General features: G+C 44.5%; 1 protein-coding gene across 6 annotated transcripts in view; it reads right to left on the bottom strand.

The window, feature by feature from the left end:
- The window catches only part of SETBP1 (SET binding protein 1), a 585,862-nt gene that overhangs the window by 101,988 nt on the left and 456,005 nt on the right, over positions 1-27,869 (bottom strand). The window contains exon 5 of one of the 6 annotated variants that reach the window (XM_033935308.1): positions 19,735-19,846. The exons of the other annotated variants lie outside the window; for them this stretch is intronic. Within the exon in view, the coding sequence (XP_033791199.1) occupies positions 19,821-19,846 (26 nt within the window). The 3' untranslated portion in view covers positions 19,735-19,820. Of the gene's footprint in view, positions 1-19,734; positions 19,847-27,869 lie in introns of those variants that run through there. 6 annotated transcript variants of the gene reach the window in all.

A 27,869-nucleotide genomic window follows, 5' to 3' on the forward strand; every position in this document is an offset into this window, starting at 1 on the left:
AACGGTATAGAAATTTTTTAAATAAATAAATATATTAGTATATATTCAACGAGAACTGACTTAATTTGTAACATTTACAGTATAGGATGTAGCCTTTCTGATGGAATGTGGTCTGTCATGGGAGTTGGGGGCTACTGTGTTTCCCGAAAATAAGACAGTGTCTTATATTAATTTGGAGTCCAAAAACGCATTAGGGCTTATTTTCGGGGATGTCTTTTTTTTTCATGTACAACAATCATCTCGCCCTTCCTCTCCTCCACCCCAATTCTTCCTCTTTCCTTCCCCCCCTACCATATGCAGCATCTTTTCTCCCCTCTCACCCATCCCCTTGTGCAGCATCTTTCTATCCCTCCCTCCCATCCCCCTGTACAGCAGAACCCCACCAACCAAAGCAAGATTAACCAATAGGCCAAGTAGGCAAGTGCCTAGGGCCCGAAATGGTCAGGGGGGCCCGATGAAGGAGGGCACGAACATTGTTTTTTTCCAAATGGCGATGGGCCCCTCCAGCATCGATTGGCAATGCAGACCCCCCCCGATCAACAATGGGGGCCCCACCCCAAACGGTAACGCAGCTTTCCCCCATCGACGGAAAGTAAGACAAGCAAGCAACGCGGGTAAGAAAGGCAACGGGAACTGTAATTGTGCAAGCGGTGCTGCTTGCCCAAAGCTTCCCTCTGACGCAGCTTCCTGTTTCCGCCTGTGCGCATGGGGCGGGGCAGGGGGCCCAGTGTACTTGTTTGCCTAGGGGCCCTCAACGAATCCTGCACTGCCACCAACCCTCCCACCATGAGACTGACATACCTCCGCTCTGAGGCAGCAGCGCTCTGAACGGGCTGCTTCGCGGCCTTCCCCACCGGGGCCTTCCCTCTGCTGCATCAGGAAAAGATCAAACAGGGTGGAGAGGAGGGTCCTGAAATCTGAGGCAATTTATTGAAATTTTATAAATAGTGAAGGCAGTTATTTGGAATGTTATTGGCAATATATCCATATACTTCTGCAATTTAGTAGCAGTTAGTACCGTTAGCAGCTGAGACATATGTAACTGACGGTAGCCACTAGTAGACATTTGGTTTAGAAACAGGTGCAAGCGCTTCATTAATCAGTTAAAGGGGCATGTTAGATGCTATTGACTCGTGTTTGAGTCCTAGTGACTTGATAACAATCATCAAGTTTATGTGGCAGAATACAGAAGTAGATTGACGGGCTTTTCTTCTGCATAGTATAAATTTGATGCTGTCACTGTTGCCGCATCAAACACGATCCTTCGCCTCCAACACCGCCCAAAACCTGGCTTTTTAGAAAGGTTGTTTAATGTTTGTATATTTTTGGCTTCACATTGTGTTCTGTAAACCATCTAGATGAGCTCCTGTATTTGATCGTATATAAAAATTTTGTTTCATTAAATTTTTTATTAATCTTTCCAAATAAACACTACATAGAAACATAGAAACATGATGGCAGATAAAGGCCAAATGGCCTATCCACAGCATTCACTATCTCCTCCTCTCCCTATTGGCTAAGGCTCTTAACATTTGCATCTCCTCTTCCTATAGGCTAAAGCTCTTTACACCTGCATTGTGAAGTCATAGAGCTTTATGGGTATAGAAACATGATGGCTGATAAAGGCCAAATGGCCCATCCAGTCTGCCCATCCGCAGTAACCATTATCTCTTCCTCTCTCTAAGAGATCCCATGATGGGTGGTACATCGTTAGTCTGTCATTTCCGCCAAAGCCTGTCCACCTTGGGAGGCATAGCTTTTGGCATCGCCAATGCGGGCAAGCAAAGGGGCATAGGATCAAAAAAAAAAAGGATTAAGATCCCCTGCTACAGTGCATGCCCAAAAAAATATCTATAGAGGCAAGCGTGTGAAATGAACCAAAAAAACCCTCATGCGGACGTTGATGGAAACAGGCCAAATGAACGGAAGCCAAAACGAAAAACTTTGGTGCATGCTCACCCCTAGTGCAAAGCTGTTCCTTAGCTCCAAAGATCAGCAAGGATTCCTACCGAACGCCCCTTTACATAGCAAGGCTGCTGTCAAACAATCTTCCTGGCACTAGAATGTGGTGCTAATTAGCATGACCAAGTTACAATACGTGCTAAAGATTCCAGTGCACTTATTTAATGAGCTTCGTGGGATTTAACATGAGGCCCGCAGTAGAAAGGGAAACCTCGTAATTAGTTTCAATTAAGAGAAGTTCCTACGCATTATGACTATTGTTTGATGAACGGCAGAGGGAGAGAGAACTGCTAAGCAGATACAAATCACTAGCTAGCTTTGCATCATTTATTATTCTTAATTAGTACCGATTGGCTTATGATCCTCATTAATGCAAAGGAATTTGGAATGGTATACAATGGTATAGCTTATAAAAATGTCAGCATGTTTGCAACTGCTAAATCATTTCTAATTGTTATTTACCCAGGAACTGCCTAATTAGCATTAACGACACGATAGTCGCTTCCAAGTACGCGAAAGGAAATGGACAGAGATCACAATTCAGGAATATTTGCCCTGGAAGAGCCAAGCATGCCATGGGCATCGTATGATGACACAGGATCGGTTCACTACTATTTTCTGGCGTACCCAGTGGTTTCTTTAGCCCCCTCTTGTGGGGCTGGAGCCACGGAGCCGAGTCGCAGGAGGCAGCTGGGCATGCAGAAGATAAGCCTCAAAGCTGAGACGTGGAGCATGGGGGAGACTGCAAACGTGGCAGGAACAGAGCTGCTGACGGCAGACATCCTTGGCTGAACAGGAAGAAGCAGTAGGTGAGAAAGTAACTACAGAGACGTGATCGCAATAGCCCCTGGGCAACTGTAGCAGTAGAAAGAGAAAATGTCTGATTTCCTTTTGCTAAAAGCAGGCCTGAATTAGCCTGTCTTCAAATTCTTGAGCCTGTGGGCAACCACAATCCAAGTTTCCAAGTGTCTTTATTCTTTGATTTATCGTTTCTCAAACAGGTACCTAAATGTTTTACAATGGAATGAGTTAAAAAAAATAAATTAAATTAAAAATAAAACATATCTAAAATTAGAAATAAAGGGAAAAAAATAATAAAAAAGGGGGCACAAACAGACTAACATACTGGAAATGAGATGGGAAGAGAAATTAGGTAAGTTAATGCAGTAAATACATCGAGATTGAAAATCAAAATAAAAGGGTGGAGGAGAAGATACATTATGGTAGGGCTCGCTTCAAAAGAAGTGGGTTTTTTTCCCTAAAGTTCATCAAAGAACTACATGGTGTCACAATGGCGACTGAGCTACAGATTCGTTAAATAACATACAAGCATGCATTCGTCAACTTCATAAATTTGGGGTAGGCACCATTAACCCCCCTTGTTGCATGTAATCTACAGCCAGTTGAGTTTTCAGGATATTCTCAATGAATATGCAGAATCATATCTACATGCATGAGACACTCGGCAAATCTAAGTTGATTTAACACTCGCAAATCGATAATTTGATTTCAACATTCCTGTTAAGTTTGTACTCTACCATCGAAGAATTGCGTAATTTTATTGTTGACTTGTGATACTCTGTGTAGGTAAACGCGGGCTAGAAGATCCACCTGTAATGTAAAATCTGTTTATGAGTATTCATTGGGGATATCATGAGTACCCAATTGTGGGGTCCCCGTGACCAACTTGGGAAGCCCTACCTTCGTCAAGTCTAAATTTTCCCTCACATGTAATTTCTTTTCATAGCATTTGAATTTACTGGTCTCTTTCATTTCAGCGTGGAAATAAAGAGGCTTGATTTAAGTATGGTAAAGATTTACATTTCCCACACATTAGATACAAACATTTGCATGCACTCGTTGCAAAGTCTGTGTGCTACCTATATGGGCCATTCCCAGCATGCTTTGCTTCAGTTGCCACTCAGAAAAATACTTTTCCATGCACCACCAGTGACAGTACACACGCGGTAATTTACTATGCACTAACTGCAATGTGAAGCCCATACCTAAAAGAGAAGTCTATAGGCCATTATTGAGAAGGCTTGGGGAAATCCATTGCTTATTCCTAGAATAAGCAGCATAAAATCTGTTTTACTACTTGAGCTCTAGCTAGGTACTTGGGACCTGGGTTGGCCACCATTGAAAACAGGATACTGGGCTTGATGGATCTTCGACTGTCTCAGTATGGCAGCTCTTATGTTCTTATGTGAGTCAAGTATAGGATAATCAAGCCATTGTGACATCACTGATAAGGTTGGCTCTTAGGCACTGGAGGAATGAGGCATTATGACATCACAATCTTAACTTTGGAATGTTGCTACTCTGGATTTCTGCCTGGTACTTGGGACCTGGGTTGCCCACTGTTGGAAACAGGATACTGGGCTTGATGGACCTTCAGTTTGTTCCAGTATGACAGCTCTTATGTTCTTATGTGAATCAAGTACTGTATAGGATAATTAGGCCATTGTGACATCACTAATGAGGCTGGCTCTTAGGCACTGGTGGAATGAGGCATTATGACATCACAATCTCAGCTTTGGAATGTTGCTATTCTTTGGGTTTCTTTGGGACCTCGATTGGCCACTGTTGAAAACAGGATGCTGGGCTTGATGGACCTTTGATCTGTCCCAATATGGTAATTCTTATGTTCTTACCTATTTTGCATCTCCCCCATCCTCTTAAAATTTGTCCCACTTCAAATCACTAACAGTACAAAGATCCTCGGTGTTATCATTGATGACAAATTACCCTTCCATCAACATATAAGCACAGTAGTCAGGAGATATTTCTATAAACTTAGAATGATTAGATCTGTTATGAGCTTACTTGAACCCTCATCTCTTAATATCTTATTGCACTCCTTGGTAATATCGCAACACGATTACTGTAACTCCTTGGGTCAAGGAATCACCCAAAAGGAAATAAGACTACAGATTATTCAAAATGCCGCGGTAAAACTGATCCATAATGCAAAAAAAATTTGATCATGTTACCCCTCTCCTTATAAAAGCACACTGCTTCCGATCACTCATCACATTACACATAAAATGTTACTAGTTACCTACAAAACTAAAATAACACACATGCCCGGATTTATAGACAGACTGTCCAGGTAGAACACTACGATCCAGTAACCAGCATCTTCTGGAAATTCCATCCCCGTGACACCTATTTTACGACACAACCAGAAAGAAGATCTTTTCCGTAACAGCACCCACACTATGGAACTCTTTACCCCCCACATCTTCGGGAGGAACTACCTTTAGATAAATTTAAAGCCAATCTAAAGACCTTTCTCTTTAAGGATGCATATGACAAGTAGATATCAAACCTTAGTATCTCCACCAATCAGTATGTACAGTGAAATGATCACTATAATTCAAAACACCAGTTTGCTCGTAAAAAAAAAAAAGTTTGTAGAAATCTGATAAGCGTGTCATGCAGACCCAGCATGGTCCATGTTATGGCTGGACTAAGCCATCACTGGGGGTCCTGGTTAGGGTTATCAGATGTCCGGATTTCCATAGACATGTGCTCCTTTTGAGGACATGTCCGGGGGTCCGGACGGGTTTTGCTTGTTTGTTTATTTCTCCCCCGCCCTTATCCAGGGCGAGTTACATATTAACATACAAAATAAGACATTAACATTTGCCATACAAATCAATACAAAAGCACACTATAACAAATTCATACTTTCATATAAAATCAAATTGCATATGACACACACATCGCATCAACGACGAATATCATTTAAGGCAAAAACTGGCAAAACCCTAACATACATCAAAATATAAATTTACATAAGGCATACAAGCTATGCCAGATAAAACAGACCAGACCATCAAACACCTCCGTGATTAGTGCTCAGCACTCAACAGTCATCACTCCTTCTCCCTCAGCCTAACTCAGACCCTATATTTCATCTTACAGAACAGGTGCCTTTTCAGCATTTTCCTAAAGTTCTGTAAATTTTGCAGTTGGCGAATGTATCCTTCCTGACATAATCACGTCGGGAAGGGGCATTTGCGCATGCTTGGAAGCAACGTGGTGACGTCCTATGTGCATGTCATTGCATCGTGTCCGCGCATGTGCGGAAGCTGTCTGTGGCGGGAAAGAAGCCGAACTGGGGGCGGTCCTGGAGGGCGCGTCCATGGGTCCAAATTTCTGGTAACCCTAGTCCTGGTTGTCAAATGCCAAAAGTTCTTAAACCGAGCAAAAAAGGGCTTCGATTTCCCAATAGAGAATGACACGGGGAAAAATTCTGTCCCCGTCCCCATCCCGTCCCCGGACCACCATCCTCTGCACCGCCCCGTCCCCGCTGGTCCTTTCACCGCCCCATCCCTGTCTCTGCCGTCCCCTTCACCGCCCCGTCCCCGCTGTCTCTTTCACCGCCCCGTCACCGTCTTCAGCGTCTTCTCCTCTCCTTCCCCCATCCCCAGCACCCTTCACGTGGTCCAACAGCTCCCTCCCGCCGGCCAGCCGTGCATTTCCCTCCCTCCCTCCCTCCTTTTCCCTTACCTTCTCTTCTTGAAACTGGCGATTTCTATAAGGCTACGAGCTGTATTACAACCGGAGCCTTGAAGTCGCGTCGGGTTGCCTGCTAGAAAAGTCTCCTCCGACGCAACCGGAAACAGGAAGTTGCGTCAGAGGAAACTTTTTCCAGCAGGCAACGCAACGCGACTTCAAGGCTCCGGCTGTAATACAGCTCGTAGCCTTATAGAAATCGCCAGTTTCAAGAAGAAAAGGTAAGGGAAAAGGAGGGATGGAGATGCATGGACGGGCGGCGGGAGAGAGTGAGCTGCCGGATCGAACCCTCATTCACCGCGCGTTCACTACTTGTTCACCGCCCCGTGCTACCATTCACCGCTCCACGGGGCGGTGAATGGCCTTGTCCCCGAACTTGCGGTGACCTTTTTTTTTTGGGTTTTAGCGGGTTACCCGTGGTTAGCCGCGGGTAACAACCACCGTGTCATTCTCTATTTCCCAACACAGGAAGTCCAACTGCCCCCCCCCTCCCTCTCCCGCTCTGGGCTCCTCTGAATTTCAATGCTAAAGAGGTAAGAAACGCCCTGTGTTAACACAAGCACCAAATACACTGACAGGCAGCTCCAGAGAATGCCGAACACAGTATGCAGGAGTTTCTAGCTCCTTTTAAGTGGTATACTGTTAACTTGCTTTTTACATGAAAGCATGGAGCCAAAGGTAAAAGGATGAAGCATGAGCTAAATGGCTTTGAAAATAAAATCCTCCAAGCAGATTAGCATTAATCCCACAGATGTCAAATATGGATTACAAAAGCAATTACCGACAAATTGATAAAGCTACTGGTTAAAGGTATTTCTAAATTGTTCTTTGTGCTTGAAAATGAGGCTCTGAATGATCCTTATAGACTGCGTGCTGCATTTCCGTGCACAGATTCAAAGCTGCCTAAGGGCTGACCACAATGCTTTTACCTACTGGGCTTACATAATAAATGTTAACCAACCGCAGTTCATGGGACTTCTATTGATTTCTTGTGGGTTTGTTTGGGGTTTTTTTTTAACGTTATCCGTTTTATATCATAAATTGACTTTAATGCCCACACTCCCCAACGGCAGCGCGAACACTATGCAGTAAAGTGGGGGAGGGGTTCCCCACTCATACCCCGGTTCAGAGCTCTTTAAAACTAAGTTTTCCCGTGGCGCACTTCTTTCTTGCGCCGAATTGTCAGCGCTCGATTGTAGGCACGCTGGTGTCTGGCGCGCGATTATCCTGTCACCGCAAACAAGTCTCCTTGCCATGTGTGCATACCCCCTTGCCTTCCCCCGTACCTTTTCAACTTCCCCAGTGCAACGTTTCTGTCCGCGTCGGCATCGGCACTCTCTCTGATGTCATGTCTGGGACCCGCGCCTGGGAAGTGACATGAAAAGGTGAGCCGACACCGACGTGGCCATGCTGCTCACGCCGGAGAAGTTAAAAAGGTACGGGGAAAGGGAAGGGGAAGAGGGTGGGGGAGGGGCTTACCCTTACTATGTCACTGATGAAGTGAATTTCTTTCAATTGAAAGGAAACATAGAAACATGGAAAAAAGCAGCAGAAAAGGGCTATAGCCCACCAAGTCTGCCCATTCCAAGTATCCCCTCCCATGAATTTACTCCCTTAAAGATCCCACGTGAGTATCCCATTTTCTCTTAAAATCCGTCACGCTGCTGGCCTTTATCACCTGGAGTGGGAGTCTGTTCCAATGATCCACTACTCTTTCGGTGAAGAAGTACTTCCTGGAGTCGCAATGAAACTTCCCTCCCCTGATTTTCAGCGGATGCCCTCTGGTGGTCGAGGGTCCCATGAGCCAGAAGATATCATCTTCTGTACTTATATGTACTTATATGTTTCAATCATATCTCCCCGTTCTCTTCTTTCCTCAAGTGAGTACAGCCGCAATTTTTTAAATCTTTCTTCATACGTGAGATCCTTGAGCCCCAAGACCATCCTGGTGGCCGTTCGCTGAACCGACTCGATCCTCAGCACGTCCTTTCGGTAGTGTGGTCTCCAAAACTGAACACAGTACTCCAAGTGAGGCCTCACCATGGCTCTGTACAATGGCATCATAACTTCAGGTCTCCTGCTGACGAAACCTCTGCGGATACACCCCATCATTTGTCTTGCCCTGGAGGAAGCCTTCTCCACTTGATTGGCAACCTTCATGTCCTCACTAATGATCACCCCTAGGTCGCGTTCCGCCGTGGTCCTAACCAAGGTCTCACCATTTAGTACATAAGTTCTACGCGGGTTTCTCTTACCCAGGTGCATTATCTTGCATTTTTTAGCATTGAAGCCTAGCTGCCAAGTAGTTGACCATTGTTCCAGCAACAGTAGGTCGTGTGTCATATTATCAAGTAATAAGCTTTTACCTACTATGTTGCAAAGTTTGGCGTCGTCGGCGAACATTGATACCCTTCCTCTAAGTCCTTGCGTCATATCTCTTATGAATAAGTTAAATAGAATCGGGCCCAGGACCGAGCCCTGCTGCACTCCACTGATCACGTCCGATGCTTCGGATGGGGTACCGTTCACCACCACCTTCTGAAGTCTACCGCTCAGCCAATCCCCAAACCATGTAGTTAGAGTGTCTCCTAATCCTATCGATTTCAGCTTGTTCAGTAATCTTCGATGAGGGACGCTATCAAATGCTTTACTGAAGTCCAAATATACCACGTCCAGTGACTCTCCGGCGTCCAGTTGTCTAGTAACCCAGTCAAAAAAGCTAATCAGATTAGTTCTGGAATGAGGGGCATAGGATGAAGGTGAAAAGCGATAGACTAAGGGCTCCTTTTATTAAGCTGCGATAGCGTTTTTAACGCGTGCTAAACCCGCGCTACGTGGATAGAACTAACGCCAGCTCAACGCTATCGCAGCTTAGTTAAAGGAGCCCTAAGAAATCATCTCGGAAAATATTTGTTCGTGGACAGGGTAGTGAATGCGTGGAATAGCCTCCCGGTGGAAGTGGTGGAAATGAAAAATGTATTCTGAATTCAAGAAAGTTTGGGATAAGAACATTGGATCTCTAAGAGAGAGGAAGGGATGGTAACATAGTAACATAGAAGATGACGGCAGATAAAGACCCAAAAAGTCCATCCAGTCTGCCCAACGTGATTCAATCTAAAAAAAAAAAAAAATTTTCTTCTTAACTATTTCTGGGCAAGGATCCAAAGCTGTACCCGGTATTGTGCTTAGGTTCCAACTACTGAAGTCTCTGGCAAAGCTCACTCCAGCCCACATACACCCTCTCAGCCATTTAAGCCCTCCCCAGCCCATCCTCAACCAAACGGCCATATTTCAAGTATTTAAAGTCTGAATCATATCTCCCCTGTCCCTCCTTTGCTCTAGGGTAGACATGTTCAGATGGCATATTCAGATGACAAATGGCATAGATAGGCCATATAAAAATGATCTTTATCGGCCTTCGTTTTTCTCAGTTTATATATTTCAAACAATTATTTATGAACGTTTCCACCAGAGACATGACCAAATTCAATGATTTCTTTTTAACTGAAATTGGATTTTTTAAAACTAAAATGCTTTTTTGAGGAAAAATCTAAGATAGTTTTCTGTTTAAGATGCATTATAGCCCAAAAGTTATTCATTATGAAATAAGGATTAGTTTTTAATTATGTAGCATGAGGCTGTATATTCATGCAATGTTTACATTTTGGGGGTAAATGAATTCACTAATCCATTCATAATGTCGTGGGCATGATTTCAAAGCAAGTCTTTCTCACCAGTGATTTAAATCGTGACTTAAATCAAATCCACCCTGCTACGAACTCAAGTGTAACATAGTAACATAGTAACATAGTAGATGACGGCAGATAAAGACCCGAATGGTCCATCCAGTCTGCCCAACCTGATTCAATTTAAATTTTTTTTTTTTCTTCTTCTTAGCTATTTCTGGGCGAGAATCCAAAGCTTTACCCGGTACTGTGCTTGGGTTCCAACTGCCGAAATCTCTGTTAAGACTTACTCCAGCCCATCTACACCCTCCCAGCCATTGAAGCCCTCCCCTGCCCATCCTCCTCCAAACGGCCATACACAGACGCAGACCGTACAAGTCTGCCCAGTAACTGGCCTAGTGTATTAGATACCTTGACCTAATCCATCATCAACAAATTTCAGATCGATTTTGTATAATTTGTTTAAATCTGATAACCTGTTAATATCAGGAATGCCCCACAGTTTTAGGTCTGTTTGAAAGCGAAATCTGGGATAATCCGTGCCAATGCTTGGATAGGGGCCAGCACCATAAATCACAGATTCAAGCACTCTGAAGTAGAGAATGACACGGGGACAAATTTTACCCCTTCTCCGCGGGAACTCATTTTCCCATCCTGTCCCGGCAAGTTTTTTTCCTGTCCTAGCCTATCCCTGCAAGCTCTGTCCTGATCTGCACAAACCTAAAACACTTTAAAATCCTAAGTCGCAACATTCTAGAGCTCAGATTGTGATGTCATAATGTCTCATTCTACCAATGCCTAAGCTCCGTCCTCATCTGCACAAGCCTCAAACACTTTAAAATCAAAAGAAGCAACATTCTAGAGCTCAGATTGTGATGTCATAATGCCTCATTCACCAATGCCTAAGCTCCGTCCTCATCTGCTTCGAACACTTTAAAATCATAAGTGCGGTTAAGGCAGACCTTACAGGACTAGGGCAGGGGCAGGACAACAACAAAATAAGCGGGGACGGGACAGGGAAATTGAGTTCCTATGGGGACAGGGACATATTTGTCCCCATGTCATTCTCCACTCTGAAGGACATTGGCTTAATACATATTTCTTTGTGGCACTCTCTGAACTGTTGAAGGCAACACATTACTCTTTTGAAAAATGAGCATTAATGATGGAGTAATGATACTTGGACAACCCAATAGAAACATGACAGCGGATAAAGGCCAAATGGTCCACTGAGTCTTCCCATCCATTATTTTCTCAGCTCATTTGATCTTGTTCCTTCTTCACTATCATCATATTCTCCTACAAATATAGCTCAAAAATACAACATTTTTCCTCAGCAAAGGTAGGAGATAACAGATGCACAAATGCTCTCAGTTTACCAACAGACAACATGTTTCCATGGATTTAGCAACGTGTGGAAAGAGCCAAAATATAGATTTTATCTTACTTTTTTTTTTTAACCTCATAAGGCTGGACTTTGCTAATTTCTATACTTGGGGGAAAAAAATAATTCTCCACAGGTAGGCTGCCTACTAATGTTAACTGCCACAATCTTAACACCAGGAGACGGACCAATCAATCACTCTCGCATTAATCACTCTTTGCAAATCATAATTTGCAAATCACCGGCTAAGATTTGAAATGCTTAAATGAACTATGAATCACAAATTGAGAGGTTGATGGATCACCCATGGATTATAACATTTGATTTTTCAGCTTCTGAATGACCAAAAGATCAGAACGGAAGAACGATAGGCATTTTGGACTTTTCTGCAAAGGACCCTAGTCCAGACAGTTCCTTTACAGAAGCTCATCAAGTTCTGACACACAGTTCATTGGCATGAAAGAAAAAAAAAAAAATCCTCTAAACATGATTTGTGAATCATGAGCTGTAATCTTAAAATGATAAACTGCCCACCATATTTTCCAAATGACATGGCGGTGAAGTAGAATCCCAAACAAAGCATAAATCGCTAGTTGAAGGGTCCACTAATCATTGGTTTCAGACCGGTCTAAATTAATTTACAAGTGCATTTCTTTCCTGGTCAGTTATTTTTCTGGATACTAAAAGATAATTATGTGTGTGTGTAAAATTCAGCCAGTGTTGAACCTTATCTGAGATCCACACTGAATATCTTGGTACTTGATGACCTAAAGTTGTTGATACCGCCCGGGCAGAATTAATTCTTCAGTGGGCCCTAGCCACCCAAGTATACTGGATCTCCTTGACCTGCCCTTCCATGGCCCTGTCCCCTCCCTGCCTCTGCTCTCCTATGTCCCCCCCCCAGCTCCAGAAGTCCAAGTTCCACCTTCCACTTCATTCAGTGCAGCTGAATTTGCAGTCTTCAAAAGGCCACGGACAACGGTTCCTACACGCTGCCCGCAGCTGACCCAGAAGCCTTCCCTCTAATGCAAAATCCTAGCATCAGAGGAATGGCTTCTGGGTCAGCTGCGAGCAGCGTGTAGGAACCGCTGCCCGTGGCCTTTTGAAGACTGCGAGTTCAGCTGCTCTGAATAATGAAGAAGGCAGGAGGATGCAATACTTGGATGCCTGAAGCTGGACACAGAGGCAGGTACACTGACGTCATCAGAGCAGACAGCATTCTGGACCCCATTGCACTCTCTGGGCCCGAGGCATGTGCCTACTTGGCCTACCCTTTAATCCTGCCCTGGATACCGCAGATGTTGCCATCTTGCTTTGAATAATATAGAGAGAGGAACAGCCAGGAGGAAAAAGGAGGTGACCGAGCTTCTGTATAAGTTTCTTATGAGACCTCATTTAGGGTTTGTTTATTTTTTAAACCAAAGAATAGCATATTTATCTATATTGGGGCCAATAGAAATATTCTGTGGTAGTTAGCATGCACTAATCTTTAGTAAAAGACCCCCATGCAACACAGTTTACTATTTTGAAAACTGTGCCTTCAAAAAGATAAACGGTCTTCATCGGAAAGTGATTGGGTGACCAGAGAGCTGGATCGAGGACATATGCTAGATGTAATTTACTTGGATTTCAGCAAAGCCTTTGATACAGTTCCTCATAGGAGGCTGTTGAACAAACTTGAAGGGCTGAAGTTAGGACCCAAAGTGGTGAGCTGGGTCAGAAACTGGCTGTCGGACAGACGCCAGAGGGTGGTGGTTAATGGAAGTCGCTCGAAGGAAGGAAAGGTGACTAGTGGAGTCCCTCAGGGTTCGGTGCTGGGGCCAATCCTGTTCAATATGTATGTGAGTGACATTGCTGAAGGGTTAGAAGGAAAAGTGTGCCTTTTTGCAGATGATACCAAGATTTGTAACAGAGTAGACACCGAAGAGGGAGTGGAAAATATGAAAAAGGATCTGCAAAAGTTAGAGGAATGGTCTAATGCCTGGCAACTAAAATTCAATGCAAAGAAATGCAGAGTAATGCATTTGGGGATTAATAATAGGAAGGAACCGTATATGCTGGGAGGAGAGAAGCTGATATGCACGGACGGGGAGAGGGACCTTGGGGTGATAGTGTCCGAAGATCTAAAGGCGAAAAAACAGTGTGACAAGGCAGTGGCTGCTGCCAGAAGGATTCTGGGCTGTATAAAGAGAGGCGTAGTCAGTAGAAGGAAGAAGGTGTTGATGCCCCTGTATAGGTCATTGGTGAGGCCCCACTTGGAGTATTGTGTTCAGTTTTGGAGACCGTATCTGGCGAAAGACGTAAGAAGACTTGAGGCGGTCCAGAGGAGGGTGACGAAAATGATAGGAGGCTTGCGCCAGAAGACGTATAAGGAGAGGCTGGAAGCCCTGAATATGTATACCCTAGAGGAAAGGAGAGACAGGGGAGATATGATTCAGACGTTCAAATATTTAAAGGGTATTAACGTAGAACAAAATCTTTTCCAGAGAAAGGAAAATGGTAAAACCATAGGACATAATTTGAGGTTGAGGGGTGGTAGATTCAGGGGCAATGTTAGGAAATTCTACTTTACGGAGAGGGTGGTGGATGCCTGGAATGCGCTCCCGAGAGAGGTGGTGGAGAGTAAAACTGTGACTGAGTTCAAAGAAGCGTGGGATGAACACAGAAGATTTAGAATCAGAAAATAATATTAAAGATTGAACTAGGCCAGTTACTGGGCAGACTTGTATGGTCTGTGTCTGTGCATGGCCGTTTGGAGGAGGATGGGCAGGGGAGGGCTTCAATGGCTGGGAGGGTGTAGATGGGCTGGAGTAAGTCTTAACAGAGATTTCGGCAGTTGGAACCCAAGCACAGTACCGGGTAAAGCTTTGGATTCTCGCCCAGAAATAGCTAAGAAGAAAAAAAAAAAAAATTTAAATTGAATCAGGTTGGGCAGACTGGATGGACCATTCGGGTCTTTATCTGTCGTCATCTACTATGTTACTATGACTGACTATACTTTCGAAGAAAAGTGGGAGAAGGGAGATTTGATAAATACATTTAAATAAATCTGTTCCACAAATAACACAGGAGGTGATTTTTTTTGCAATTGAAAAGAAGTTCTGGAACAAGGGGGCATAAGATGAAGATGAAAAAAGACAGACTCAAGAGTAATTTAAAGAAATACTTTACAGAAAAGTTGGTACATGCATGGAATGACCTTCCAGTGGTGGTGGTGGAGGCAAGGGTTGTATCTGAATTCAGCAACGCATAGGATGACCACATACAAGAATAGCAGAGATTAGCAGTTAAACATAGAAACATAGAAATAGACGGCAGATAAGGGCCACGGCCCATCCAGTCTGCCCACCCTAATGTCCCTCCCCTACCTTAGCCCTGTGAATAGATCCCATGTGCCGATCCCATTTGGCCTTAAAATCAGGCACGCTGCTGGCATCAGTTGAGATGGATAGGCAGATTTTTACTCAATCTCTGATTTTTAAGCTCTCTCAACTCTGGAATGATCTTCCACTCCTTTTAAGGAGTTCCGGTTCACTTCCACTTTTTCGTAAATCTTTAAAAACCATTTTATTTGCTACACACTTTGAAAATTAATCTTCCGAAACTTAGTCTTATTCTTTATGGTTTTTATTTGTTAAGTTAACTATTGTAAACCGAGTCGAGCTTTCTTGGACTGATGTCTCGGTATATAAAGCCAAGCCACAGATTAGATTAGACTAGATAGGCCATATGGTCTTTCTGTCATTATCTATATTTAGCATGGAATGTTGCTATGATTTGGGTTTCCGCCAGGTACTTTTGACCTTGATTTGCCACTTTGGATACAGAATACTAGGCTAAATGGACCACTGTTTCCGATCCAGTATGGCTATTACGTTTCTCTGGAGGGGACCTAGGATGCTGGATTTTTGGAAAACAGACACACTAGTTAAGCCTGTTTGGTCTCTATTCCGATTAGTCTTCAATGACTGAATTAAACTATTCACTGGATAAGATTGGGAAGATGCAAGCACAATAAAATCATTTGAAGTTGTAGTGGAAACACGAGGCTGCAGACGTAGGAGACAGAGAGCGCGTAAAGGCAGCTTGCCAGTGAAGGTCCATGGTCTGTCTTTGCAGCTCTCATTGAGCTAAACGTGGAAAACAACCAGGAAGAACTTTCTAGGCAAAACAAACAAAAAAAGTGTTAATTAAAAGACACATGGCTTAATATTCCCTTCAAGTCATGGTTAGGCCAAGAATCTCAAGCTACTCATCCCCCAAAATCTGTTCAGGGACTGCAAGCTGTATTTCTCTATTTGTATTGCTTCTGATGCATCACAGCTGGGCTGGCACTAAGGGTAACATGCCACCAGTAATAACAAAGGAGTTGTGAAAAACTGTAATGAGTCTCTGGCTTGGTGACAAAACAACAAGCTGGAAATGAGCTACTGTAATACATTTGTGTTATATATTGTGGCAGGCAAAAGGGGCCAAGCCCTAAGACGTACAGTATGCCAGTAAGTGACAGCCCTGCCACCGGTTGCAATTCTAGCACTGCAAACCTTGATCACACAGAGGCAGCTCCTGTTAACTTAGAAAAGACAGGAACAGGGATTTCTTTGCCTTTGAAGAAGCAAAGCAGAGGGCAACCAGCAGGGAGAGGTTTCACATTCTTTTACAAAGCTGCAACAGGCAGTGGGGGAGGGGTGCATAGTTCTCATAGAGTAACGTCGGACCTCAGGGAACAGTGGACTAGGCAGCAAATCAGGAAGCTGAGTAGCTCAGCTCAGCTGGATAAACAGGGAGTGGTTTCAGACAGCGAGAGGCCAGCTCAGAGTTCCTCACGGAGCTCACCTCAGAGACCCACACCAGGGAGAAACCACTGGGAGGGATACTGGAGACACTTGGAGTCAGACTTGGGACCAGACCTACCTTGGCTCGGGATAAGACAGGAGAAATGTGCCAGGCAGGTGAGAATTCCTATCTGCCTCAAAACTTACCAGGCTGATGGCAGTGCTGAGACAGCTAGCTCTCAGTTAGAAACGGCAGTTAATGAGAACAGCTGTGGCTACCCAGCTCAGGAAGAACATACAAGCCAATGTCTGCTGAAATCCCAGAGACTGAGAATGTGAATAGTATTGCAGAGTCAGAATGTGAAATGGTTTGGGAGGAAACATACCCCTTTGCCTAGAGTTTACTGTGGAGTCAAAAGTAAATGCTAAACGTTTCTCTGCATAGAAACATAGAAACATAGAAAGATGACGGCAGAAAAGGGCTATAGCCCATCAAGTCTGCCCACTCTACTGACCCACCCCATTAAGTCTGAGTACTAATGACTTAGTTCCTTAACTCGACCCTCGTAAGGATCCTACTAGGGCATCCCATTTATTCTTAAAGTCAATAACACTGGTGGCCTTGATCACCTGTAGAGAATGACACGGTGAAAAAATTGGTCCCCGTCACCGCCCCGTCCCCGTCTCACCATCCCCGTCACCGCCCCGTCCCCGTCTCACCAACCCCGTCACCGCCCCGTCCCCGTCTCACCATCCTCTTCACCGCCCCGTCACCGCCACTGCCACCCCATTCACCGCCCCGTCACCGCCACTGCAATCCCATTCACTTTTCTTTATTTACGTATAAAGGAAACATTCTTTAAAACTTTAAAACTTAGTTAAATATTAGTTAATAACTATACAAAAACAAAACACGCAGAGAAAAAATTAATTAATAAAAATTCTCAAAACTGACACATTTTGATCACTAAATTTAAAATAGTTATTTTTCATACAGTTTTTCAATCACTAATCTTCCACCACCCCTGGGGCTAGCAATGCAAAAACAAACACGACATGTACTTTAAATGCTGCCGTGATTAGCATAGTGACCGCGGCTACGGCTGCAAGTCTCCCCTCCCCCCAGCGATCACGGCAGGAGGGCACCCAACCCCTCCTGTAGACCCCCCCAACGGCCCTCCCGACAATCGCAGCAGAAGGGTACCCAACCCCTCCTGCCGGTCCTCCCAATGGCCTCCCCTAAGATCGCCGGCAGGAGGGTACCCAACCCCTCCTGCTGGACCCCCCCCCAACGAACCCTCCCACCCCGGAACCCCCTTAGTCTTACTTTTCAAGTTGGACCGGACAGCTCCTCGCTCGTCTGGCCAGCAGGCCTGCCTCCGTCCAAATGAGGCGGGCCCGCCCCTCCCCTCCCCTGCCTAACCCACAGGATCCTAGGGCCTGATTGGCCCAAGCACCTAAGGCCCCTCCTATAGCGGGAGTGGCTTTAGGTGCCTAGACCAATCAGGCCCTAGGATCCTGTGGGTTGGGCAGGGTAGGGGCGGGCCCGCCTCATTTGGACGGAGGCAGGCCTGCTGGCCAGACGAGCGAGGAGCTGTCCGGTCCAACTTGAAAAGTAAGACTAAGGGGGTTCCGGGGTGGGAGGGTTCATTGGGGGGGGGTCCAGCAGGAGGGGTTGGGTACCCTCCTGCCGGCGATCTTAGGGGAGGCCATTGGGAGGACCGGCAGGAGGGGTTGGGAACCCTTCTGCTGCGATTGGCAGGAAGGGTTGAAATGACAAATGAGGAGCACGGTGAAATAGCGGTTCCTAGAAGGGGGTACATTGGCCCGCGGGGACAAACCTGTTCACCGTTTCCGCGGTCGGTGAATGGCCTTGTCCCCGTCACCGCAGCGACTGCTAGTTTTCTTCCCCGTTTTCGGCGGTGACCCGCGGCTTAAATGCGGTGGCCGCGGGTAAACCGTCACCGTGTCATTCTCTAATCACCTGCTCTGGAAGCTTGTTCCAGTGATCTACAACCCTTTCTGTGAAGAAATACTTCCTTATGTCACTATCGAATTTCCCTCCTCTGAGTTTGAATGGATGCCCCCTTGTGACCGAGGGTCCCCTGAGAAAGAAGATGTCTTCTTCCACCTCGACACGTCCCGTGATGTATTTAAATGTCTCAATCATGTCCCCCCTCTCCCTGCGTTCCTCTAGAGTGTAGAGCTGCAATTTGTTTAGTCTTTCTTCGTACGAGAGACCCTTGAGCCCCGAGATCATCCTAGTGGCCATCCGCTGAACCGACTCAACTCTAAGCACGTCTTTACGGTAATGTGGCCTCCAGAATTGCACACAGTACTCCAGATGAGGTCTCACCATGGTTCTGTACAGTGGCATTATGACTTCAGATTTGCGGCTAACGAAGCTTCTATTGATACATCCCATCAGTTGCCTTGCTTTGGATGAGGCCTTCTCTACTTGTTTGGCGGCCTTCATGTCTGCACTGATGATTACTCCCAAGTCTCTTTCTTCTGAAGTCCTAGCTAGTGTTTCTCCATTTAAGGTGTAAGGTTTGCATGGATTTCTGCTACCGAGATGCATAACCTTACATTTCTTAGCGTTGAAGCCCAGCTGCCATGTCGAGGACCAGTTTTCCAACGTAAGCAGATCCTGCGTCATACTATCCTGCAGATTGCTTTCACTTACTATATTACATAGCTTGGCGTCATCAGCGAATAGAGTTACTTTACCCTGAAGCCCTTGGGTCAAGTCTCTTATGAATATGTTAAAAAGGAGTGGACCCAAGACCGAGCCTTGTGGCACTCCGCTGGTCACCTCCGATGTCTCAGAGAGGGTGCCGTTGACCACCACCCTCTGACGTCTTCCACTCAGCCAATCTTTGACCCATGCAATTAGTGTCTCACCTAACCCCATAGATTTCATCTTGTTTAATAGTCTACGGTGTGGGACGCTGTCGAAAGCTTTACTGAAATCTAAGTACACTATGTCCAGAGACTCTCCCGAGTCCAGCTTTCCTGTTACCCAATCAAAGAAGCTGATAAGATTGGATTGGCATGACCTACCCCTAGTGAATCCATGTTGACTAGGATCCCTTAGATTCCCCTCATCCAAAATCGTGTCTAATTTACATTTAAGTAATGTTTCCATGAGTTTACACACTATTGATGTGAGACTCACTGGTCTGTAATTTGCAGCCTCCGCTCTGCAACCCTTTTTGTGCAGAGGAACGACGTTAGCTGTTTTCCAGTCCAGGGGGACTCTCCCTGTACTTAGGGAGAGATTGAAGAGCATGGTTAATGGTTCCGCCAGGACATCGCACAGCTCCCTGAGTACTCGTGGGTGCAATTTGTCTGGTCCCATGGCTTTGCTCACCTTGAGTCTTGACAGTTCGCTGTAAACATCAGCTGGTGAGAACCCAAAATTCTGAAATGGGTCTTCCTTGCTTGGCTTTGTGAAGGTGGGGCAGGGCGCTTCCTGTTCTCCCAGCTTCATCCTTCTAATGAAACCAGTCTTCCTGTGTAAAATAAGAATTGTACAAGCCTTTAGAGGAAAACCTCAAAGGATTTAATAAAATACTAAAGCTGTTCCAGCAGGGCACAGTAGCCCAAAGTTATAGTAGCTCTAGTAAGTTGTGCATTACACCGGACAGCTGATTGCACAGCTGATATCAGCACTGTGATAAGAGCACACTGCAAATGTTGATTTTGTGAAAGCATTTTGTGGCATCATTTGGGTTTTGTTTATAGACTATTTTCTACCACATGAAGTGGGTAATGTTTTGTTATGCCGTATGGATTATCTGCAGTACCAATACCAGAAGGAAAATAAAATAAATCTTTTGTTTGAATCCAAAAGTTTGCAGCGTATTCTTAAGGGTGAGGCTTGCTTAGCCACTCCAGTGAACCGCTCGGCTGGACACTGTGTGTGTGTGTGTGTGTGTGTGTGGAGGGGGGGGGGGGAGTCAGGTCAGCACCTTAGCACTCTACTCCCTGCCACAATATTTTAAAGTAGTGCTTTTGATAAAGTTTTATAATATACTAGCTGATCACCCGGCATTGCCTGGATATTTATTTATCCCAATCTTCCGATAACGGATTAATTTTTACATGTCACCCCTTCCCACCCTCACAGTATTTTTTCGCAGATAGTAAGTCATATGTGTAACAAGTTTGGTTGAAATCTGTCCATGCGTTTGTGGATTAAACACTAATATCTATCGTTTTCAATGTCAACCCCTTCCCGCCCCCTTCCCCCCAACCACGTGTCACCCCTTCCCCCAAAGTATTTGTCCCCAGATAGTAAGTCATATGTGTACCAAGTTTGAATGAAATCTGTCCATGCATTTCAGAGTTATGGTAGAACATACATACATACACATATAGATACATCTGATTTTATATATATATAGAAAATGCAGTAGCAGATCAGCAGGTCTTTTAGTTAAGAATCTAATTCACTAAGGCAGAGGTCTTCGCTAATTTTTAAGCAAAAGCCATTTTGGGTCCATAAAGGCTGAAGGAGAGCCGACAAATATCTTCCTACTTTGGGCCATGACACCAATAATGCTTCTTGACATTCATTCCTACCAGAACACCTGGCCTTGGTCACACATGCAGAACAGATAACCCCTATGCAAATACAGGACCACAAACTGAAAGTCCTAATACAGTGCTCCCCCGTAAATTCGCAGTCCTGGTCATTCATGGTATTTTCTGACCGCGAAGGGGAGACAGGAGAGGGCAGCTGGAGAGGCAGGAGAGGGCAGCCGGAGCGCCGGCGAGTGAAGGAAATCACTCACGGTATGCTCCGACCATCTCTTCCTGTACTAAAGTCGGGCCTCAACTATCAGGAGCTGCGTGTCAAGGTTTTTTTGACATTAGCGGTGGTTCCTGGCACGGAACCCCCGTGAATATCAGGGGAGTACTGTATACACAAATGATGCCCTAAGGTGCCAGACTCTACATGCAATACAACACCAGAGAAATAGAAAGAAATTAATTTCTTCCTGAACAGTGCAAAATATAGAGAACAAATATAAAGTCTCAAAACTGACATATTTCAATCATTAAATTGAAAATAAAATCATTTTCCTACCTTTGTTGTCTGGTGAATTTATTTTTCTAAATTATCTTTTCCCAGGTTCTGGTTGTACTTCCTTCTGTTTGTGCTCTTAACTCTGTTTCCAGGGCTTTTTATCCATTTGCTGTTATTCTCTCCTTCACTTTCTGCCTTATATTCATCTTTGACAATAACATGTAACATTCAACTTTCTTCAATTTTTCTCCTTCCTTCTCAAATCTATCTGCTTTTCCATGTCTTCCCTTCCCGTCTAACCATGTGAACCATCTCCTCCCACTCTTAGCCCTTCCCCTTCCCTCACTGTGTACCATTTATCCCTTCCTTCTCCCCTATTCCCATCTTTTCTTAAACATTTCTTCCATCTCTCTTCCCTTTCCCACCCATCCCAACCCTGTACACCCTCTCCTCCCTCTCTACCCCGACCCCATCCCCGGTGGTCTGACATCTTTCTTCTCTCCTTCCCACAGTCTGGCACCTCTCTCCCCTCCTTCCCTTCCCTCCCCCCTACTTGTGGTCTGGCATCTCTCTGTCCTTCTCTTCCCCCTCTCCCCTACCTTAGTCTGGAATCTCTCTCTCCTCTTTCCCTGGAATGACACTTTCTCTCCTTCCCTCCCCCATCCAGTAGTCCAACATCTCTCTCCTTCCCTTTCGTACTTCTTCTCCCTACCATGGTACTGCATCTCTGCTCTTGCCTTCCTTTTCCCTTCCTTCCCCTGGAGGTCCGACACCTATTTCTTTCTTTTCTCCCCATCCCTGTGGTCTAATAACTCTTTCATAACCCTCTCCCCCACGATTAGCATCCCCCATTACCTGGTGCTTGCTTACCCTTCTCCTTCATGGCAGCCACTTCTTCACTCTTCAGACCGCCTGCAGCATGAATGAAGTAAACACGCTGCCTTTGGCAGCCCATCAGCTTTCCATCTGCTACTGCTTCCCGCCTATGCAGGGACAGGAAACAGTAGCACAGGGAAAGCTTCCAGGCCGTCAAAGGCAGCATGTTTACTTCTTTCACACTTCCGGCGGCTTGAAGAGTGAAAGAGCGGCATTGGATCCCATGGGGAGGGGGAATAGAACACCAGACAGCTGTGCTGGCCACCCTGAAGGTCTCCGTGGGCTGCCATTAGTTCAAGGGCCTTGCATTGAAGACCACTGTGAAAGCACTAAGAACTTTTTTCCATTCTGTTTCTGGGGGGGAGGGGGGTTAGCCTTTCAGCCCTTAAAATCCTACTACAGTCCATAGCAGCTGCCAAGTTTAAAAGTGATGAAGATAAATGATTGCATTAAAACAGGATCAGCCGTGTCCTTAATGGTCTGTTACAAAATATAATAATGATTTGATGATGTCACACCATTAAATCAACAATCAAACGGTTGCAGTGTACATAGATTGAAAAGCAGACATGCGTTAACAAGTCTGACTTAGATATAAATCTATTCAAATTTAAGCAGAGCGCAGTGGAAAGAACTACCATCAAATCATAGGAAACCCCATAAAAATTCAGATCAACAAAGCATGTAATTGTGAGGTTTAAAAGGTTAGGGAAGGGGTTGATTTATCCATTCTGAGGATGGAAAGGAGATTACAGGAAATAGCTACAGTATTTGGATAGGCCTACAAATGAAGTATTTGATATTTAGCATTGCTTAAATCCATTCCTCTCGGATACTGAAGCTCAGAGATATACCTGAGGCCAGTGCACAAATGATTTATTTAGATCTGTGGCCAAAACGCACTCCTCCCAAAACTTCACTCACCATGCACACCGACTAATAAGAGCCCCCAATGGCAGTCTTAAACGGTGTTGGGTCAATATTCAAAGTGATTTAACCAGCCAGAAAGAGTTCCTAGTTGGTGAAATCGCCTGTTCAAGGCTAGTCATTAATTTTCAATGGCGCTTAATTGGTTATTGCCACAGAAAATAACTAAAGCTGAACTAAAAACCAGCTTATTTGGGGGTGTTTTGGAAGGAGAGTCAGCACTTAGCTGCCTGGTCCTGTGCTGCTCTGTGATTGGCTGCCATCAAGGCAGCCAATCACAGAGTAACGCGGCCCAGGCAGGAAGCGCAAAGGTCGCTCTCCTGCATTGTACCGGTAGGCGGGAGAGGTGGAAAAAGTGCATCTTATGAAGTAAAAAATACGGTAAGAAAGAAGTTTATTTTACCTTTTGTGCTCGTGTCTGGTTGTGTGTGTACTGCAGTGGTTCCCAACCCTGTCCTGGAGGACCACCAGGCCAATCGGGTTTTCAGGCTAGCCCTAATGAATATGCATGAAGCAAATTTGCATGCCTATCACTTCCATCATATGCAAATCTCTCTCATGCATATTCATTAGGGCTAGCCTGAAAACCCGATTGGCCTGGTGTTCCTCCAGGACAGGGTTAGGAATCACTGGTGTACTGGTCCAAACCCAACCCCCGCTCGTGCTACTACAAGGCCATTTTTAAAAAAAATAATTATATCTTTATTGATTTTCAACTTAAACTTCAAGTATTACACTTGTACAGAAAGCAATAATAGTAAAACATAATTTGGTTTTACACATAATAAAGAAAATAACATTTAACTAGTTATGCTCAAGTCCTCCTTTTGATGCAAGACTTTAGAAACAGCGAAATAAGTAAAAGAGCAAATACAAAAGTATATTAAAAGAATGCTGAAGGCTATAGCACTGAAAACAAGGTCCCATATTTAAATCAAATTATAGGGTTCAAGATTTTTCTCCGTCCAGATGAGACATTGCCACAAAAGTTGTCAATTGATATGGTTCAAAGAACACATATTTAACAGTCCAGTAACACAAAATACACTTACAAGGATGTCTCAAATAAAAAGTAGCTCCCAAGAATATAACCCCAGGTTTCAAAAGAAGACATACACGGCGGAGCTTTTGCGTCTCCCATGAAAGGTCTGGAAACATCTGGGAGGGAGGGGGGGGGAGGAAATATATTTTGTAGTATGCTTTGATCGAAAGTAAGTGCGGTTTATGATATTAATTGTTTGTATAATTTAATGCACTTTGTTTTTGTTCTCGAATTAGGGTGGGAGGGGAGGAGGGGGGAAATATTTTGATCAATTATAAATGCTGTCTATGACTTTAATTAATTAATTAATTAATTAATTAATTAATGCACTTTATTGTTGAATTGAAAATTAATAGATTTATAAGAAAACTTTTTTTTTTTTTTTTGGGGGGGGAAATCATTTGAAATGGTTGTAAAGTTTCCTTCCACCATCCTTCCCTCTTTCCTCTACTAGCACCATGATATCATCACTTATGTATTCCTTCCTTTTGATCTCAACTGCCATCGACATTTTTCCCTCCTACCCTCTGGCTTCATCCCTTCTCTCCTTTCCTTCCCCTGACATCATCTTCCCTTTCCTCTTTGCGGTGGCCTCCAGGTAAAGAGAAATTGAGCAAGGGGTCACCTCAAAGGCTGCTGCCTGCTCTGAGCAAGCTTCCCTCTGACGACGAAACTGTGTGGACCCTGCAGTCCAGTAAGACCCAATGGTTCTATGCCAGGGGTCTCAAAGTCCCTCCTTGAGGGCCGCAATCCAGTCGGGTTTTCAGGATTTCCCCAATGAATATGCATGAGATCTACGTGCATGCACTGCTTTCAATGCATATTCATTGGGGAAATCCTGAAAACCCGACTGGATTGCGGCCCTCAAGGAGGGACTTTGAGATCCCTGTTCTATGCAGTTCCATTTTTAGAAGGCAGCCGCCAGCGGAGGAGGAGAAGGGAGCACGAAGGCAGAATGACGAGAGAACACGTTTTCCATCCTCTCCCTGCATGGCAAACACTTCACAATTCTGGTTAGGAACCTCTAAACTAAACTAAACTAAGCCTTAGGTTTATATACCGCATCTTCTCCACTGAAGTGGAGCTCGACACAGTTTACAGAGTTTAAAAAATATGGGAAGAGAGAAGAGAAAGAGTTTACAAAGCATAAAAAGAGGGGATGTAATCAGGAGAAGAGATTATTATATGCTAGAGAAAAGCCAGGTTTTCAGTTGTTTTCGGAATAGTTGGAGGGAGTCCAGGTTCTGCAGCGGGACAGTGAGGTCGTTCCAGAGGCCGGTGATTTTGGAGAGGAGGGATCTACCCAGTTTACCTGCGTGGAGGATGCCGTGTAGAGAGGGGAAGGATAGTTTATGTCTGTGGGCAGATCTGGTGGTAGTTGGTGTCGGGGCGAGGAAGGATAGAGGGATCAGGGGCGGAAGGATGCCATGAATGATCTTGAAAGCCAGGCAGGAGCATTTGAAATGAATTCTGGAAAGTACTGGGAGCCAGTGAAGATTGGTAAGTAGAGGGGAGACGTGGCCATATTTGCGTTTGTGTTCTGGATAAGCTGGAGTCTGCGAAGACTTTTTTTCGTTAGGCCTAAGTAGATGGCGTTACAATAATCGAGTTTGGATAGGATGATGGATTGTACAAGGACGGTGAAATGCTTTTGGTGAAAATAGGATCTAACTTTCCTCAGCATGTGGAGGCTGAAAAAACAAGATTTTGCCAGGGAATTCAGGTGATCGTTGAGGGAAAGGGAGGAGTCGATAGTGATGCCAAGGACCTTGCTTGAGAACTCAAGGTGTAGAGCAGGGCCTGTGGGTAGGGTGAAGAGGTACTGTCACTTTGATTCGCTGAGTAATACCATTTGCACAGAAAGACAGTTCACTTTGGGGTCCTTTTACTAAGGCCCTCTTTGACAAAGGCGCGCCAAGCGTTTTAACGCGGATTTAGCACGCTAAATAAACGCGTGTGCTAACCACTAACGCGCATATGGGATAACATGCATGCGTTAGCGTTTAGCGCACCTTTGCAAAAGAGGGGGTAAGGCACGCTAGACGTTTTAGCGTGCGCTAAACGCTAATGCGTCCATTATATCCTTTGGACATGTTAGTGTTTAGCTAACGCGCTTCGGTAAAAGGATCCCTTTATTTTTTACATCACTTTTACTCGATGCCATGCCCGATATTAAGTAGAATATCTCTTTCCTATTTAAAGGGTAGAGAATCCTTGTAAGTATAATTGGAATTTCACTGACACTTTTAATTACAAGGGAGTACATAATGGTATGGAAAAGCCAAAGAGGTTTTTAATTTTGAATTAAAGGCACGCAAAAGTTAGTCAAAAGACCAGCAAGTGTGCTAATTCAATTAATTTCCTTTCAAAACATTAACTAATGTCACTCTGGTATCTGCTTATTTTAATAAAAAGCAGCCTTTAAGATTAAAAAAAAAAAAAATCAATTATAATTAAGAATTATGCTATGCTTCAGTTTATCATCCTTCTCTCCTTGTTTCCCTCTTTCACAGAAGGTGAAATTTCAGACATGGTAGCATCCATAACAAGGTTAAAAAATGTAACAAACACAAATTTGTTTGGAAGATTGAATAAAAATTGATAATATATATATTTTTTTCAGCTGTACTGCAGTCAGGCTCCTTCTGAACAAATCTATGGGCTAGATTCACGAAAGTCCATAAATCGCTCCGATCCTTCTCCTATCCGTTTCCGAGTCATTCTGGCCGATCGAGTCAGTAAAGCTTGTCCATGCAAATTATCAAATCGTAAACACGCCCCCATTCGCGCACACGCATCTCGCTGTAACATCGATCGACGCGTGTGCGCACTGTATCCTTGTTGGTTTTGAAGCACATAACGCATGCGCTAGCTCTTTGGGACTTCACGGCGTAGAAATGGGGCGGGGTTTAATGGCAGACGTCGTTGGCGGGCTCTGAATGCGCCTATCGCAAAGCATTATTGTCGTAAAAAATGCAATATAAGAACTGTAGTTTTTACCAACCTTTCCTCGGCATACTCGTGTTCCAAAAGAAGCAGATAGCGTAGCCGACGAGCGCCGTCCATTTCTCTCAAGAAAAGAACTGTTAAGTTGCTAGAAGGCACAACAGTTAATAGCAGTTGAATGTGCTGGGATCACGCACTGTTATATACTGCCTACAAATCCCAGGAGGCTGTGCGGCTCTTTCTGCTATGAAGCACGAATCAACCAAAGGCGACCCCATGATGTCAGATGCACGTGAAAATCTAGCTGGAAGGAACGGGGGGAGGGATAGCTGGCCCTTAAAAGTTATTTTTGATTTTTTTTTTTAATTTGGCATTGATATATGAAATATACAATGCGCAAGGAGAGCATGGGGTTAATCCGCAATTTTCTCATCATGCGCATTACAAATCCGAGATTCACTCCCGCACTCGCTATGCGCATTCCCAAAAAAATCAAAAAAATATTTCTAACGCTTATGTACATGAAAGTTTACATATATTTAAAGTTTAGATATATATTGGATTTTTTGCGGGGTAGATTTATATTCTTAATGGGGTACTTAACATGCACGCGGCAGTTGATAGGCAGGAATAGTCGGCGAGGATGTAAAGCGACTGGTCCTCAGCAGTCCAAAACTTTTTGGATCGGAAAGGCCAGTCGGTTTGGACGAAA

This window comes from Geotrypetes seraphini, chromosome 1 (assembly GCF_902459505.1).
Source record: "Geotrypetes seraphini chromosome 1, aGeoSer1.1, whole genome shotgun sequence".
Lineage (NCBI taxonomy): Eukaryota > Metazoa > Chordata > Amphibia > Gymnophiona > Dermophiidae > Geotrypetes > Geotrypetes seraphini.